Raw genomic sequence first — 17,217 nt, forward strand, 5'->3', positions numbered from 1 at the left:
GACGAAAGCATGTCAACATCAATATGTCAACACAGCCACGTGGCCCAGGTCACCGCTCCTCCATACACACACTCGTGGATATTAACCATGCTTCAGGAACTCCAGACACTCTCGTGGAAGTATTTGCGAATGTATCCGTTGAAAGATATCACTTGGAAGGTGGGTAAATTGGTTCATCTCTAAGCTCAGGTTAGGGTGACATAAGGTATAATGTTTCTTCCCATGAAACAGTGGTGTACCGAGTGCCCTTAGCTAGTAAGGTCCTGGTGGAGCAAAGAAGATTTAAGAGATAAATATTGAACAATTGAATAAGTTTTCTGATGAATCGCTCCACTAAAACCACACCCCAACCTAACAGCTTTCCAATTGACCACTGATACAAGCCACATACCAAAGACAGTTTATCAGCTAATTTGAAAACCTCTCTATCTTTACCCAACCTAAGCTAGCAGAGAAACCTACGATATATAAATTTATGTACAACTTTGCCATCCACTTCATGGGTGATGCTCTCGAATACCAGGACAGGTTAAGGGTCACAGGGTAGATCTCATGGAAACTTATAAAACACTGAACAAATTAGGGGATATTTATCCACACCATTTCTTTAAAAGATCAAATATAACATACAAGGACCAACAGCTTCAAGCTCAACAAGCCACAATGCAGGATGTAAAACAGGCAGGAGATGCTTTTTCACTCATAGGGCTATAAACCCTTGGAACTGCCTACCCGCCAAAGCCATAAATGGCAAGACATTACTGTAGTTAAAAATCCAGTTGAGAAAAATTCTCACGAAAAATGAGGGTACCTTTGACAAACCGCCAGCTTTCTGTCCCCATTGAGGCCACTATATAAATGATGGCCATCAGATTACTTCACATAAATTTGTTATTCATTCATATTTTAAATGCATTACATAATGCTAGCTTGCATCTACATGGCTTTAATATGTTAAAATCCTATTTAAATTTGATCACAGGCAGAGTAAGATCTTAGAACATAAGAACAAAGATAACTGCAGAAGGCCTATTGGCCCATACGAGGCAGCTCCTCTCTCTTCCTCTTGGACCCCACTATCTTGTCTGACTGTGTAGCCTGGCCTAAGTCTCAAGTCCAAGTCTTTATTAACCTAATAAGTTTTATATCCTTAATGAGATTTACCTCGTGTAGTGTTTGGGAAAAATTGAAACGATACAGGATTAATCAAATAAGTCATTTCCAACAGATAACATGTTGCTGAGGTCAGGAAGCCCATACTTAGGCATATCTAAGTCATCCTATGCAAAGTATGGAACATCCCCCAAGATACATCCCACAACAGTTACCTAACTCCTGGGTGTCGGTTTACTCCTAATGCTATTTGTTTGACAATAGATGTGCGCTATAAAGATGCACATTCAATAAGTAAATTTATCTTTTATCTCAGATTTATCATAATGATAATGCCACAGTAAATTATAATGAATGATCCTAATTACATGAGATAATATAAGAATAAAAGCTTGGTGGTAGGCAAACAAATGAAATATTAGATTATGGTTTCTCACCGTCATACACAGGAAGCCTGTTGGGCTTATCAAACTCCAGCTAGCTAATGACTGACCTCCTGGATATGACCTATACAACAATCAAACGATTGTCAGGTGCCTATTTGCTACTAGGTGAACAGAGGTATTGGGTGCAAAGGAACATGCCCAAAAGTCTTTCTAATTTTTGTTTTCTAATCCAGGAGCAATCATGTTTGAGCAAATTAAAGGAAACACTTAACGAACTGGCTTACGACAAGCACCAGCTTGCCGATGGTAATGGTATACAGTATTCCCGATTTACACCTTACCTCCTTTAATCTCCATCCAATTTAATTAATTACCATTATTGAGGTAATACAGTATATTATTCCTAATAAATGGCAGCCAACAAATTGTTGTTAGAATAGTGACCTGTATAGTATAATAGAGAAATTAAAATACCAGTACTTAATTCCAAGATTTTTAGAATTTTGTATTACAAATATAAAGGCACTGAATACTTGCCGTGTCGTTGGAATGTTGCGGAAATTAAATTACAGTACTGTACTATGCAATTACTCTTATCAAGAGTAATAGTAAACCATCTAGAAGAATAAATTGTATTCTTTACAGATTATTTAACTACTGTATTGTTAAATATGTATAGTATTGTAGATCTTGCTAGACAGTCGGATACAAACAAGATTTGATAGCATTCAGGAGTTCTCACATTACCAACTAACATGTTCCCAGGCTTATCATTATCTTATCAAGTATATCATTATCTTGAGAAAATCCGTAGGAGCAGTGATGAGAGTTCGAACCTATGCAGTGGGTGTTCCCACGCACACGCTTCTAGCGACTAGACCACAACATGGATAAGGATTGCAACCTGAAGTTCTTCTGAACACACTGATGCAGTCACATCTTCTGAACACATTGATGCAGTCACGTTAGTGTGATTACTCTCTGTGTATATCATTATCTTGTAAAGTCCATGAACTTCATTTAGGTGTTGCTTTTGACATGCCATGTACCATATGCAACTTAGCATAACTATTATGAGGGTGAGTTGCTGTTTCCAGTTAGCAATACTGCTTTGGATTTCCTGAATAAGTTAGGTTATTATGGCTATGTTAAAGTTAGATTATGATGATTAAATTATGGGTGACTTTTCATGCACCCATCATAATTTTTGGCTAACCTAACTTTGCCTAATACAGTATATCTTTACCTTGCCTTCAATTAATAATTTAATTTAGAAAAGCGTGGATAGCTGAAAGGAGCTAGTTGACACCAGGGAAAGCCCTTACTGATACCAGTTTAATGCTCTTCTCTCATTTGATTGCTTTCCAGGGTATCCAGGCACAGCTAACGTCTCTCAAGTATGATGAATCAATGGATTTCCAGAAACGGCTTCTCACCAGTACTGTTCAACACCCAACTGCTCAAAAATACCCTGTGACTTTGGCCTACACTCGCTTATTCCTCAAAGCACTCATTCATCAGGTATAAAGTAATGCATTACATATATACATGTATATATCTTATCTATTTATTTATTTATCTATTTATCTAATTGTTGGTGTTGCTGAGGACAATGGGATTGTCAATTGATCAGTCAAGCTAACATTAATCTTGGGCTTAACCAGTAGCTGCACATGTGACCACCTGGCCACAACCTCGTCCTTGTTTAAGGGCCCTCAACAAACCATTCACAGGCTTAATGTCCCTAACAGGTATACCCATACCCATATTTGGTGATGAGTAGCTGTCTACATGTCTATTACAAAATTTAATAACATACTGTAAACATGTTTGATAATAAGCATATGCCATTTAAAATCAATGCGGGGAATGTAGTGACATACTGTATATTACAATTATTACAGATCGAGGTTAGCAACCATGAAGTGTGTGAAGAACTTTACATGACATACACAAAAATGCTCTCTCAAGATACTTCGACCCAGTGCAGTAAATACTGCTTCCGAACCTACAACCTGGAGGACAATGGTGTCATCACGCTAAAGGAAACGTGCAAACTCATTTGTGATGGCACAACAGGGCCTGTGTACTTGGGAGGTTTGTAATGTACTATTATTGTATCCGTGCTCCGTGAGCTTTAAGGTGGTGTTATTTTCATATAATCAGGATAAAGAATTCTGTTGCAGATATTTAAGATGATACAGTACTTCAGAAGATAATTTCTAATGGCAGTATTGCATCAGTATGCAATACTACACTACTTGGCAATGTTATTGTCACAACATTTTAAATTGCATGTAAATCTCGCTGGGTTTTTTAGAAGCTTTTTTATTTTTATGTTAAAACAGTCTTTGAACTAAAGTCGGTTTGTCTTTTGCAGGCTAGTCGTGTTTTAGCAGATTGGTGTCGCAAAGAATCTGCTCATTTTAAAGATAAAAATATTCTAGAGCTCGGTGCCGGTTTAGGTCTATTGGGCCTAACAGTTCTCCGTAGGTGTAAACCCTTATCGTACACCTTTACTGACATTCACCCGACTGTCCTCGAAGACTTTATCAGAAAACATACAACTTAATCTTGCTGGAAGGGGCTTTGACTCTATGCAATATGATAATGACAAAACATCCACTGTTAATGACTGGGTAAGGACAGTGGCAGTGACATGTCTGAAGATAATGTGCTGTATCATGAATTCTGTTTTCTACTATTTTGTTTCATATTAGGATTGGCCAGGTTGCGGTCCCTTTGCTGAGAGTTTGGCATATTGCACATACGGTACTTATGTTCTACTATGTAATGTATAAAATTCAGATGAATTCAATGTTTCAGGCAAATGATGTTACCATAAAATACAATGACATCGATGTGCAAATAAAAAAATTAGATTGGGCAAGTGATTCTTGTGATTGTGATGTTGATGTTATTCTTGCTGCAGGTAAATGTTCTAGTTGTTGGTACACTGTTTAAATAATGGCATTGTGAGGGCTTTGTCATCGCTTTGAAATACTGTAATGTTACATATGATAAGACTGTTCAATGGTTTTTGTTATTAAACTTGTGTATTAAACTTTCAGATGTGGTTTATGACTCGGACATAATAAGAGATTTAGTAAACATATTAAAGGATACCCTCAGCAAGAACCCTGCTTCAGCAGCTTATGTTGCCAGTACAATAAGGAACCCAGATACATATGCTTTCTTCAAAGATACATTGGGTAATGTTTCATACAGGCTTCTGTAGCTGTTTCTAATGGTATTGATTCATCTTTCTAGGAACATCTCTGGAAACTTTAACTACCGGTATTTCCACATTAGGTTGAGTACTCAAACTGTGGCACTGTAAACACCACACCACTCACCCCACCGTACACCGCAATCCACATCATAATCAAACCAATGTCCACCCCTCCTTAACCCACCAGGCATATACTTCCCCATCCCCTTCCCCTCGAGCCACCTACTGTGAGAAAAGCTGAAGGGTAAGCTAAACTTTTCCAGTATCTTACATATCTCGGATTCAAGAAATAAAAGAATGAAGGAGAGTTGAAACAAAGAGACTGTTCATGGGGGTAACCTGGAATAACCTAGAAATGCACTCCTAGACATGCACAAGAGTCACTTGTCAATGGAGAGCTGGTATATTCAGAGCCCAATTCGAGAAGTTGAACAGTTCTCACACGAAATACATTAAAGACTGTGGTAATATGCCTTACACTTGAGCACCTGAGATTGACAACCCAGCCACCTTTTTCCGGGAAAAACAAAACATTACTTACCAGCTAGGAGGAAGCCGGGATCTGATAGCCAGGAAGCAGCAGTAGAGTCATATTCCGAGAGAGCTAGATTCGCTTCGGGTATATGATCCTCATACCTTAGATGTCAAAATTTCAGATCTTGGTACACCCGAGTAAAAGGAAGGTTGGACCACAGAAAACTTTGAAGAGCTGGAGCATCATGAGGAACTTAAGCATGAAGTAGAAATGGGGAATCGCATACAAACTGTGACTAGGGTTCAGCAGGTGACCCTTTGTAGAGATTAGTGTCGATAGGCTTGATTACAATTGACCAAGATGGATAAAAGTTGAACCGAGCCAAATTCATGACTATCGCTGTGTGGTTCACAAGTGTGTGGTAATTAAGTGCTACGACTCCCTTAAAGTCATCCAAAACAAGGCCCTGCCCCCAGTTAAATAAAGTTAGTCTAGTATGACTAGTTGACCCCCCCCCCCCTTTATGGAAGAAATGAAGCTTCCGAAGTAATACTTAACTTTATTAAACCTTATAATAAGAAATGTTCAGTAATTCAGCCATCTCTTGAATCCAAGGTACAGGACAGACAGAATTTCACTAAGAAACAACAACATGGTGAAACCAACTTCTTCATATTACAATAATATTTAAGGCCCCTGGTCTTTCATTAACTCATTTTGGTATAGAGTATAAACAGTCATATATAAACTCTACAGTAACCAGAGTCCATTTAGCAGGACAGATGGGGGTTATAATAAATGACACAAACGTCACTGTGAAATAACCTAATTCATTGCCAGTTAATACAATATGAGATGCCTGGTCTTCCAGTAATGCTTAAAGCTTATCAGTACTGTATACATATAAGAGTTCTACAGTAATAATATTAATAAGGTCAACCAGCGGGCTATGATATAAATAGAACAGTATTTAGCCACTTTGCAATCATTAGCCTACGAGCCAGGATGTCCAACCACATACAGCTCCTCGCTTGCAGCCATCTTGCTGTCATTCGTTACTGGCAAGTAGTCATACTGAAGACAATATAATTTCTTAAAAGCTGCCAAAACCCCATCATACACTCACTGGCAATTTTACTATCATCCCAGCTTTTCAGTCTATCAATAATATAACATTACTTATATTCCTACAAAATAATAACTTCACTTGTATTGTCATACAGCAGGCAGCGCACTTCATTCTGTCCATTTATGGGCCACCAAACTGAAAAGTAAACATGATAATCAAACTATATACCAGAGATGAGGAAATGAGAGCTTCGGTCCATCCTGGACCATTATCAAGTCGATTGGATCACAATCAACTTGGTAATGGTCCATGACGAACCGAAATGTCGACGTCTCCTCATCATTCTGGTGTGTGGTTTGGTCATTGTATCATCAGCCATGTTATTGAGATTCATTGTCTGCAAACTCTAAATGTATATGTTCCCCCACTACTGCCTACTCCTTGCCATACATCTAGGCCTGCAAAGGTATTTATGTACTGTACTACCCTAGTACAATAATCACTTTTAATTAAATTACTTCACAAATACTTCAGTCTATTGTTTGCTACTTTACTCACATAATTAGTTTGTTATAGTTTTTACACCCATATTTTAATCTCCTTAATAATATGCATTTGGTACTTAATTTGACATTGTATACAACTGATAATTAGTTTTTTGTAAGGATCAGTGTGTAATATTAGTGTCCAATTTTACAATGAGTGAAGTGTGGTTATTAAATGAAACATTCAAGAATTTCAAAATAAGGTTGAATTTTAAATTTGTGTATCCTGTTTTTTATGCTTACAAAATTAAAAATTTCTTGCCATTTTTGCTTCTAATCTCGGCTATCTTATTATTCATATAAAATACATGTATCCAAGTATGCTTTTTCTTTCTTTACGATTGCAAGTACAGTATGTTGAAGTACAATTCTGACTGCTTAGACATCTTGGTTTATCTTTTGTTTTTTCAGCATCTGTGGGTCTTGCTGCATGTTCCGAATCTTACCACCAGTACCAAGAATCCCCGTCACAACCAAAATGTTCCATCACCATCCTCCATATATCCCTATTAGGTTAGTACTACATCTGGTATTTTATATGTTATTCTGACAACTGTCTCTTGGAGCCATCGTGGAGCCTGGATGTCAGGGGCTGGTGAAAGGTTTTCTCCACTCTTCTCATCAACTGTTTTCAGTTGTACAGTATTTTCAATTGCAGGACTGTTATAGCCTGTCCAAAAGTAATAAACATTGCAGGTTGGCTGAAGTTGATTAGTTTTGTTATGAGACGTTTTGCGTTATTACACTCCTGTGTACAGGGGTACCTCGGTTTGAGAATTTAATCCATTCCTGGAGACGGTTGATAACCCAAAAATTCGTAAACCGAAGCGATTTTTCACATAAGAAATAATGGGAAATGAATTAATCCGTTCCCGACTCCCAAAAAACTTCACTTCAAAGTAAATTTTATACCTAATTTGCTCAAATCTTCACCACAAAAGTATGTTCAAGTTATTAATTACCCTTGCTGATGACTCCTGTTTGCGTATGTAAGATGGCTGAGAAGGGGGGAGAAGGAGAGGTGTTACTGTTTGGAAGGGGAGTTCCCTTCCATTATAACATCAGGCAGTGAAGATTTCTCTGGAGTGGACTCTCTGGCACATTTTGCCTGCATACCACTAGGTCCTGGTTGTGGCTCACTGCTTGATTTTCTCACTTTTCTCACAAGGAAACGTTCCATTGAAGATTGTTTTTCCCTTCTTTGCAACACTTGACTGTAGTGAGGCATCACAATGTCATTGGAAAGATTAATGCAAAGGCCTACTACCTGTACAACTTTCTCTGGGTGATTCTTTTCAGCAAAACTTTGCAGTCCTTCCCATACTGCACATATTTTCTTAATTAATGAGGAAAGGAACTTTCTCTACTCCCTCCTCTTCCTCCTCTGATGATTTGCTGTACTGCCTAGCTAGTTCAACAACACGAGTACCATTTTCATGTTTACGAATGATCTTTTGTTTTTCCTCTATGGTCATTCTTACATGTGTTTTCTTGCCTTGAACCTTACCACTGACTTTCTTGGGACCCATGGCGAGATATATACTGGTAATAACAACTTTTATGCTCAAATAGCCAAAAATCCGAAAAGAAACTGTAAATTCTTGTGAAGAATTCAGGCGGAATAAATAGTCACTGGGCACGAGGCACTGGTAAACTGAGGTGCGATCGCCGTGCCACCATGCGCTAGGTCAGCCGTACGTGTATCAACAAACTTGTATCCCGAGGTGAAGTTTGTATCCCGATTCAAATTTTCCTAACAAATCGGGCTCGTAACCCGAAAAGTTCGTAAACAGGGGAGTTCGTAAACCGAGGTACCGCTGTAATAACGTAAAACCACACTAATGTTGAATGATAATTGGATGATTGTTTCATGAAGATGTTAGACGTGAAATAATATACTGTAAAGTATATAGTTGAAGAGACAAGATAGCTGGCCATTAAAAGAGGGAATTGACAGTGATCTTGGAGTACTATATAAAAGATTTTAATCAGTTGAATCTTGATATTATATGGGAGGTACACTTTACAGTGTATACTTAGGAAGTGGTTGAAGTATGAGGGAAAGTGCATTAGGATTGAAGTTTTTTTACCTGAATTTACCTGAGGACCACTAACACTAGTGGTCTCAATGAGGACAGGAATACAGTGGCTTGTCAAAGGTCCCCCATTTGTGCTGATGATTTTTTCTAGCCTGAGTTAAAAATTCAACAGAGTTTTGGCATTTACAGCTTCTGCAGGTAGGTGGTTCCATGGGTGTATAACCCTATTGGTGAAAAAGCATCTCGCTTTCAGTGCTACATTGTTGCTTGTTGAGCTTAAAACCATTGTTCTTTATGTTACGTCTGACCTTTAAAGAAGTTGTCTGGATCCTCCAAATTGTTCAGTATTGTGAACAATACTGAACATTGTGATTGGAGAGTTGTTTAAATTATCTATGTACAAAATATACGGTTATTGCAGATAAGGTCTTGGATTTCATAAAACACAAAAGACAAGAAACTAATTTTATTTGAGGACCACAAAAAAAGTCAAACTTACTGATGATGCTATGCCTTGGGCTAGTAATTATTATGCATATGAGGAAGTGTTTGCATATTGCTGATCAGCTTTTCCAAAATGTGTAATTGGTGATAAGTCGTAAAAAACCACAACTAATCATCCAAAAGCAAATTTTGGAAAATGCTTAAAGTAAATATGGACAGTATGGCCTACATAATAATTATTTTATATGGACAATACAGAATAAATAATTATGTTAGTAATATATACAATGATAATGCAGACAGTGTTTTGTAATAATGAGAGAAAATAATGCATTTGCACACCACATTACATGGAGCCAAATGCCCATGTTGTTCTCGGGTGTGAGATTGGTCACATTGGTGTGATGTGTTACTGAGACTTGTAAACTCAGATACACGTGTACAACATCAAACAGTCAAATTTTGCTCAGCCTTGTGCTATATCTACTTTAAACAACATTCTATTTAATTGTATCTCATCCAGCGATTTTAGCTCCCATGAAAGTGCAATTAATGTTAAATAGAGGTTTGTAAAACAAATCTCAAGAAAACTGTGTTATACTTATATTAGTTCGTAATTCGTACATGATATAAAAAAAAATTTAGGCACTTAATTTTCTTTTTATGAAGTTATTGAAATTTGTTTCCTCTATGCTTGGTTGTCTTATCATAAGGTTAATAATTCTGAACATAATTTTCTGAACTGCACTCTTGTTTTATTTTCCTTTAAGTAGCAAATGAGTAAGGCTTATTGTTAACAAATCTTTACGATACTCGGCTGATCAAAATTTCGCTGTTCTACCCTAAGGGAGAGCTATGGTCGTGTTTGCAATGACCTTAAGCCGACGTGTACTACAACCATCTGCTCATCTTTTCACCTGGTTTCTGTAGTAAAATTGTCTGATTTCTTCAGATATACAATATTTAAATTAGAAAGAAAATCCAAGCAGACAGTTCTAGTCAATACAAGCAAAGCACAGCAAATACAATCCTTGAGTAAAGCATGGTGGACTAGTAATGGTTGAATCATTACGGACCATTAATGGTTGAAGCATTATGGGCTAGTAATGGTTGAAACATTATGAACTAGTTATGACTAAAGCATTGCAGACTAGTTATGGTTAAAACATAGCAGACTAGTAATAGTTAAGGCATTATCGACTAGCTATGGTTAAATCATAGTGGACTAGTAATGGTTGAAGCATTATGGACTAGCTATGAGTAAAGCATAGTAGACTAGTAATGGGTGAGGCATTATGGACTAGCTATTAGTAAAGCATAGTGGACTAGTAATTGGTGAAGCATTATGGACTAGCTATGAGTAAAGCATAGTGGACTAGTAATGGACGAGGCATTATGGACGAGCTATGAGTAAAGCATAGTGGACTAGTAATGGGTGAAGCATAGTGAACTAGTAATGGGTGAAGCATAGTGAACTAGTAATGGGTGAAGCATCATGGACTAGCTATGAGTAAAGCATAGTGAACTAGTAATGGGTGAAGCATAGTGAACTAGTAATGGGTGAAGCATTATGGACTAGCTATGAGTAAAGCATAGTGGACTAGTAATGGGTGAAGCATTATGGAGCAGTAACGGCTTACACTGCACATCGTAAGTAGAGAAAAGGTTATGTAGGGATATTTCATACATATAAGGGAGACCATTCATTCCTAAGATCTTTTCATTAGCTAAGGAATTTTAATAATTCAATGTGACTAATACATAGCTGAATTTTAACAAACATTTTTCATTTATTAAAAAAACATTTGACTTTAGGAATGCTACAGAAATTGAATCTTATTACAGTACAGTATTACTTTATATTGAACAAATATGTCAATATAAATTTTACAAAATTTAAGTGGCTGCCACTGCATACCATGAACTATGACTACCCATTGTTGTGACCTGAAGGTGGTAAATAGTAATTTTCCTTATCTACTTGGCTAACTAATTGCACAGAATTGTGTCAGATGCAGTTATTGGTATGGATGCCATGATAGATAGTACATTAAAATGGAAATACATACTGTAGTTCAAAATATAGTATATTCCATATAATATATACACATATTATATAGATCGACTGCAAGACACAACTTCTCTTCCAGATTACATTTCTGAGGTCAGAGGCAGTAGCTTCACTCAGTCGTCCTGGGCATTTTAGGCAGAAATTATCTTTTAATATCACCTTTGAGGGGGTAAAATATATTGTGTAGTAGAAATTCAATGTACATACCGTACTACCGAGTTATAGAATTTCTGTTGATAGAAAACATTAAGGAAGATTTAATAATATTTTCAGTAAGATTTGGCTATGGTGCCTAGACTGCACCAAAGAAGTTATTACAAAATTTTATTGAAGATTCAAACAGTAGCTTTTTTTTAGTTAAATAGATTTGTTTATTACTATTAAAACATCAATGAGTTAAGTAATAAATTTAATTACATTTTGTTTTACGAAATACTGTATTATAATTACATTTAGACATGGGTTGATATGAAAATACAAAATATACTTAAACTATGTACTGTATAATAGTTTTAAAATTCCATTTTTCATATTATCAAAAACCCTATTTTATTTATTTTCCTTAAATATGGTAAGTTAAATAAATTAATCAGGAATGTATTTAGTTCTCGATAAAATGAATGGCTTCCAAGTTTCATTTAAGTGGCTAAGATATTTATTAAAACATTAATGATTATGATTGATTAACCCTTCGGCCGCACAGACATGTAGCTTTTGGGGGTTGGCTAAACCCGCACAATATTTATGCTCCATATTATTGCTCAGCATGTCTTAGAAGACCTGGCTGCAAAATGTTTATACTGTAATGATACTCTAATGCACTTGAGGATTATATCCAAACGATTGTGGTGTTCGTCTAATGCTAGCACACTCTTGGAGCTCCTTGGCAGTGTGTCTTACTTGACTATTTGGTAGAGAAGTTATGTCATGGAGTAATAATCATTGTGTTCCGCTGCATCTATATTGCACCATACCTGAAGATGTGTCACATGTTAATATTTTCTGGCCAATTAAATGGTACCCTTATTATGCTTAAAACTTTTGTTTTTAACATTTCTCTATTTAAGCAGTGACAAATTAGCAGCCAATTTTGTATTCTTCGTGCAGTTATATATGCATTATTGATCTGTGCAATATCTTGAAACAATTTGTTTCTTCGAGAGTGAATTGTATAAATGCTTAAAGTTTAAGTGCATAAAGCATAAATATTTGGAGTATTTATGTTTATTTTAACTCTTGCTATTTTAATGATAAAAATGTATACGGTACCTGTACTGTAATTAGTACAAGTGTGTGCATTTTGTGGAAAATATGTTAGTGATGTCGCATTATATATTAGTGATGCTCTCTTTGCCGTTATATATGTGCTTTGTTATACAGTGGTGCAAGTTGTTCTTTAATCTAGTTTATAGCTTAAATTGTACACTATTATAGTCTTATGTAGGATTGCATAATGCAATATTGCCAGTGTTTATGAGCATTATTGTCACAAGTCTCCATCATTATGCACATATTACTGCTATAACATCTCTTAATATAGAAAAATATAGCCATAAATAAGTATTCTCTATTGCACAAAGGTCTAGATCAGATTTTGTTCCAAATAGGAAGGCAGACTACATTTGATCATAACTTTAATAAAGTTTTTCTTTTGTTTTTAATTTGAGAACAGTTAAAAGTAGAATGCATAATTAAGAAATATTTTGAATTTCATTTTTGTTTCAAGAAAATACTGTAATGTGATTTAGATATTTGACTGTATGGACACTGGAATTTACCCTTGATGTGGTAGGTATCCATTTTGATTTTTTGGCATTATTGTCATTTGTAATATTGGTTATGGACTAGAGCATTTGATTAAAATACAATGATCTGTATTGTCTAATAAATATTGTGCTTTTATTCTTAACTTTACTCTATTACTATTGTCACTCATCATTTAATGTGATAATTTCAATCATCCCTTAAGTTAACGTTTCACTCAAGGTCACATGCATACACATTCATTCTTCATTCATATTTAATATTCTAGATTACTGCTCTACTGACTAGTTGATTAACTTCATCCAATTCTATTCTATTCTTAACCAAGCACAAATAGATAATCTTAATGATCATGGTCCTGTGGACGGAACTTTTGTCTTTTCCACTGAGATGTTTCTCATTCTCTTGATACATTGCATCACTGAACAGAATCTGAACCTTATGCAAGGAAATAATAAAAATGTTTCTTAACCTAGACTAGGCAAAGTTAGACAGACTTGTATGGTTGAATGCATTCTTATTTTTAGTGATAATTTAAAGCTCATGATCTTGTTTTCATCATAATGGCTCCTCTTACATGCAAAAGAAGGCTGGTTATATGGTCTTCTTTCAATATGTTAGGCTTTTGACCATTCCTACATGTATTAACAACTGCTGAAGTTTCAATAGCCTTATTATCAAACAAGAATATTTCATGTTCATGTACAGTACATCAAGTTAGGCTCATGACTACTGGCATTGACTAGGAAATAAAGCTTTCAGCCTCTTAACACAATTTCTCAAGTACACATGAGAAGGAAAGTGTGAGTACGAGGGCACACAACACTTCTTCATGGCTTGTAAGGGCAGATTGGTCTCGGTGATATATGAGAGGGAACGTAACACTTGGGATGTGGATTAGGTTAGCATGGAATAGAAGAGATGGCAACTGGTAAGTGTGTTAGTTAAACTTAACACATGAACCTCTTCAGGTCACAAGTACATGTACTGTACCTGAGTGCCAAGTCAGGTGTTTAAGGGTACAAGTGTTTAGCGAGTGACTGGTAGAGATAAATGGGATTTACGACTGCCAGTTCAATCTCATCTTTGTTATATATATATTTAAACTTGCTTAGCACTTTATCCTCATAGTTACCTTACCATTGCCATAATATTTTCTCAATGTATGCCAGCTTCCAAAGAAGGTAATACATAAAAATATGATTGCAAAATTCCTGGATCATTTTTTCATTCTATACCCCCATATCTACTGTATGCTATACAAGTACTACTACTCTGCTATACAAGAAGTACTTCTTGTATAGCAGAGTACTATACTATGTGATTGTACACATAATTTGATTTTATTGTCAATGTACAGTATTCATTTATCTGTCATAAAAGCATAAAATTGCTGTGCCATCAATGATATATTATGTATCATCCTGTAGATATATTATTGTTCTAGTTTCTTCAAAAGTGCATCATACAAGACATGCCAGTTCTTGGCAAAAATTGATGCCTTCATAATGAGATCTGCCATTCTTCCGTTTGGCCATGTGTTCAAAACATTTATGTTTGAAAAGATAAACTTTCAAAAATCAATCTTTTTAAAATGCTATTTGAGAAGAATGCAAACTTTCAAAATGTCACATGCAGAAGAAGGCATGCTTTGAAACAAAAATACACATTCAGAAAGCATGTCTCTCAGAAGCAGACAGACTCGCAAGCACACATTCCAGGAACCGAGGGACGGAGAGTAGGGTTCTCTTGTCGGACCTGGACGGATATAGACTGGACGGAGTGCAGGGTCTGGGCGCCTCACAGCATGGGACGGCAAGTTGGACAGTTAAAACTAGAATGCTAATTTTACAAGAAGATACATTGACTATATAACACCTATGGCCTTAGAAGTACAAGTATTAGTATACAGTATATTATAGTATGATTTAATTTTCAAAGGATAAAATAATATATGGTAAGTGACTAGAATAAGTATAGGGAAACTGCCATAGCAAACACGACTACAGTACTATGTACATTGACAAGTATGGAGGGAAAGACACGTACAAAACTAGTTTTAAGTACGTATTTAAATTACTTTTGAGGGATTCTTTTTACAAATTACCCTATAGGAAATGTGTACAAGAGACATTTTGTTTAGTGTCACATTTTAAGAGAATTTTTCCTTACACTTCCTATCAACAATCTTAGCAACTGTTATAGCTTGTGTGGGATGAAAACAATTCAGTTTGAAGATACCACAAGTGCTAAAGTTACTGTACTTTCTTTGTGCATTGTACGAGCAACATTATTCAAGCTCAAGAGAAATCTCAAAGTTCTCCTCTATGATCAGGCTATGGCACAGCGAATTCAGGACTTCCCGAGAGCAGCCGAGGTTAAATAATGCCTCTCTGGTTCTCACTCGGCACACTTAACACAAGGAGATTAAAATAACTAGCATACATTGCTAGTTGTATGAGAGATCGTTGCCTCCTCTTTCTTAGGCCACTCCCAGTTTTACCACAATAAGGAAATAAGGTTATGACTAGACTTGGTTGGACTAGTTCTGATTTTAGGATTCCTGGTGAGTAAAATGGTGCAAGTAAAAGAATTGCTGGTAAACACCTTTTTGCAAAATGAAAAATAATAATTTACCAGACTTCTTGTGAGCTTCACTAGTAAAACACTATAACTCCAAAGTCTTTCCTGCTTTCAAATTCAGGAATTTATATTTTCCTCACTTTATGAAAGCAATTAAAATATTTTATCTAGTAATCACTCTGTTAGGTACAGTTATCTTAAACATTTTACATCGTTTTTGTTTTGTTGAATCTTCAACAAAAGTAAACCTTATTTTTTGTTTTACAGAACGTCCAAATCTATAAGGTTATCAAAGTCAAGATTGGCATCAAGTAAGGACAACGTCTTGGCTTCATCCCATCCAGAATCAGGGCCCCAGCAAGCATGAGCGTCTTGTACCAACACGGGTGCTGTAGATGGCTCCAAGGGCGTAAGCTGAGTCAAACTACTGCAAAATGTGTTAATGGATGGAAGCTCCCCGTACCCTCCTTTATTCCAATTTACACCATTGTTGATGTTGAGGGAAGAAGTGAGAGAATCGGCATCATCATTAGAAGCTTCAGAATACTCGGGACTAGTAAAGAGATCCTCCTCCACCCCTAGAGATGCTGGACTAAGTTCTAAGGATGGTAACGTTGGAGGTGTGTTGGTTGAGGTGGTAATGGTGACAATCTGTTGGTGCTGAGAAGTCGCATGGTCACTTGTATGGAGATGATGGTGATGGAGATTCTGGTGATGGTGATGCAGGTGGGGATGTTGTGCAGAGGTGGTGGTAGTAATTGTGGCAGGGTATGTGGATGGGTCACCAGTCTGACTGAGGTCGGTTACTAATTCTTGGGCCCGACATGGCCAGGAATCATCATGGACTTCCTCCCCAAGCAATGTTGACCAAACCAAGTCATCTCTTAGATTATTGCTAGCTTCCCTTAATTCCTCATCCACTTCAATGCCTGAAAAATATGAAAATGGTTTAATTTAGTCTTATTCTTGTAATAAATAATTTATTGTCTTGTATGTCACAGAATTTTACTTTTTACTTCCATATGAATAAATTAAAATAAATTGACTATGAAAAACATTTACAGTATTTGACTCCCTATTGAATAATGATAAAGTATGCTGTAAGTTTAAGTTAAGATTTTGCACTAGACAAAATGTGCTCCCTTTCCCCACCGTTTTCCAATTTATGCCAAAATATTATAGTTGCACAATAATCTCCCAATCTTCACACTCGCCACTTGCATATCAAACATGTTATCTCTTCGACCATGCTTGTAACCTAAATTGGTTAGCATATAATGGAAAGCATCCATTACATGCAGTTAAATTTAATTTTTTATTTTTATTTTTAAATATTCTTACCATGTACAGTACCTTTATTATTTATAAACTAAGAAATATTGAACTAATGAAGTACAGTATTTGTGTTAGTTTATGTGCCAAGTTACTTTCAGATTTCACTAATCTAATCTCCAAGATATATCCTGTAGGGCCTTTCATCTTGAAAAAGTGTTGTT

At 36.1% G+C, this 17,217-nt stretch overlaps 2 protein-coding genes across 2 annotated transcripts in view; one reads left to right on the forward strand and one right to left on the reverse strand.

The window, feature by feature from the left end:
* On the forward strand, positions 1 to 16,778 carry LOC123755004 (protein-lysine N-methyltransferase EEF2KMT). Its single transcript, XM_045737385.2, is given in 10 exon segments — positions 1 to 159; positions 2,868 to 3,020; positions 3,404 to 3,577; positions 3,579 to 3,596; positions 3,880 to 4,041; positions 4,043 to 4,138; positions 4,326 to 4,431; positions 4,571 to 4,711; positions 7,232 to 7,333; positions 15,989 to 16,778. Coding segments are annotated over 10 exon segments (1,119 nt in total). The 5' UTR covers positions 1 to 9; the 3' UTR covers positions 16,006 to 16,778.
* The window catches only part of LOC123755003 (forkhead box protein A2), a 15,924-nt gene continuing 11,952 nt past the window's right edge, over positions 13,246 to 17,217 (reverse strand). The window contains exon 3 of the mRNA XM_045737384.2: positions 13,246 to 16,650. Coding sequence (XP_045593340.2) covers positions 15,983 to 16,650 — 668 coding nt within the window. The 3' untranslated portion in view covers positions 13,246 to 15,982. The remainder of the gene's footprint in view (positions 16,651 to 17,217) is intronic.

The sequence above is a fragment of the Procambarus clarkii genome, chromosome 28 (assembly GCF_040958095.1).
Source record: "Procambarus clarkii isolate CNS0578487 chromosome 28, FALCON_Pclarkii_2.0, whole genome shotgun sequence".
Taxonomy (NCBI): domain Eukaryota; kingdom Metazoa; phylum Arthropoda; class Malacostraca; order Decapoda; family Cambaridae; genus Procambarus; species Procambarus clarkii.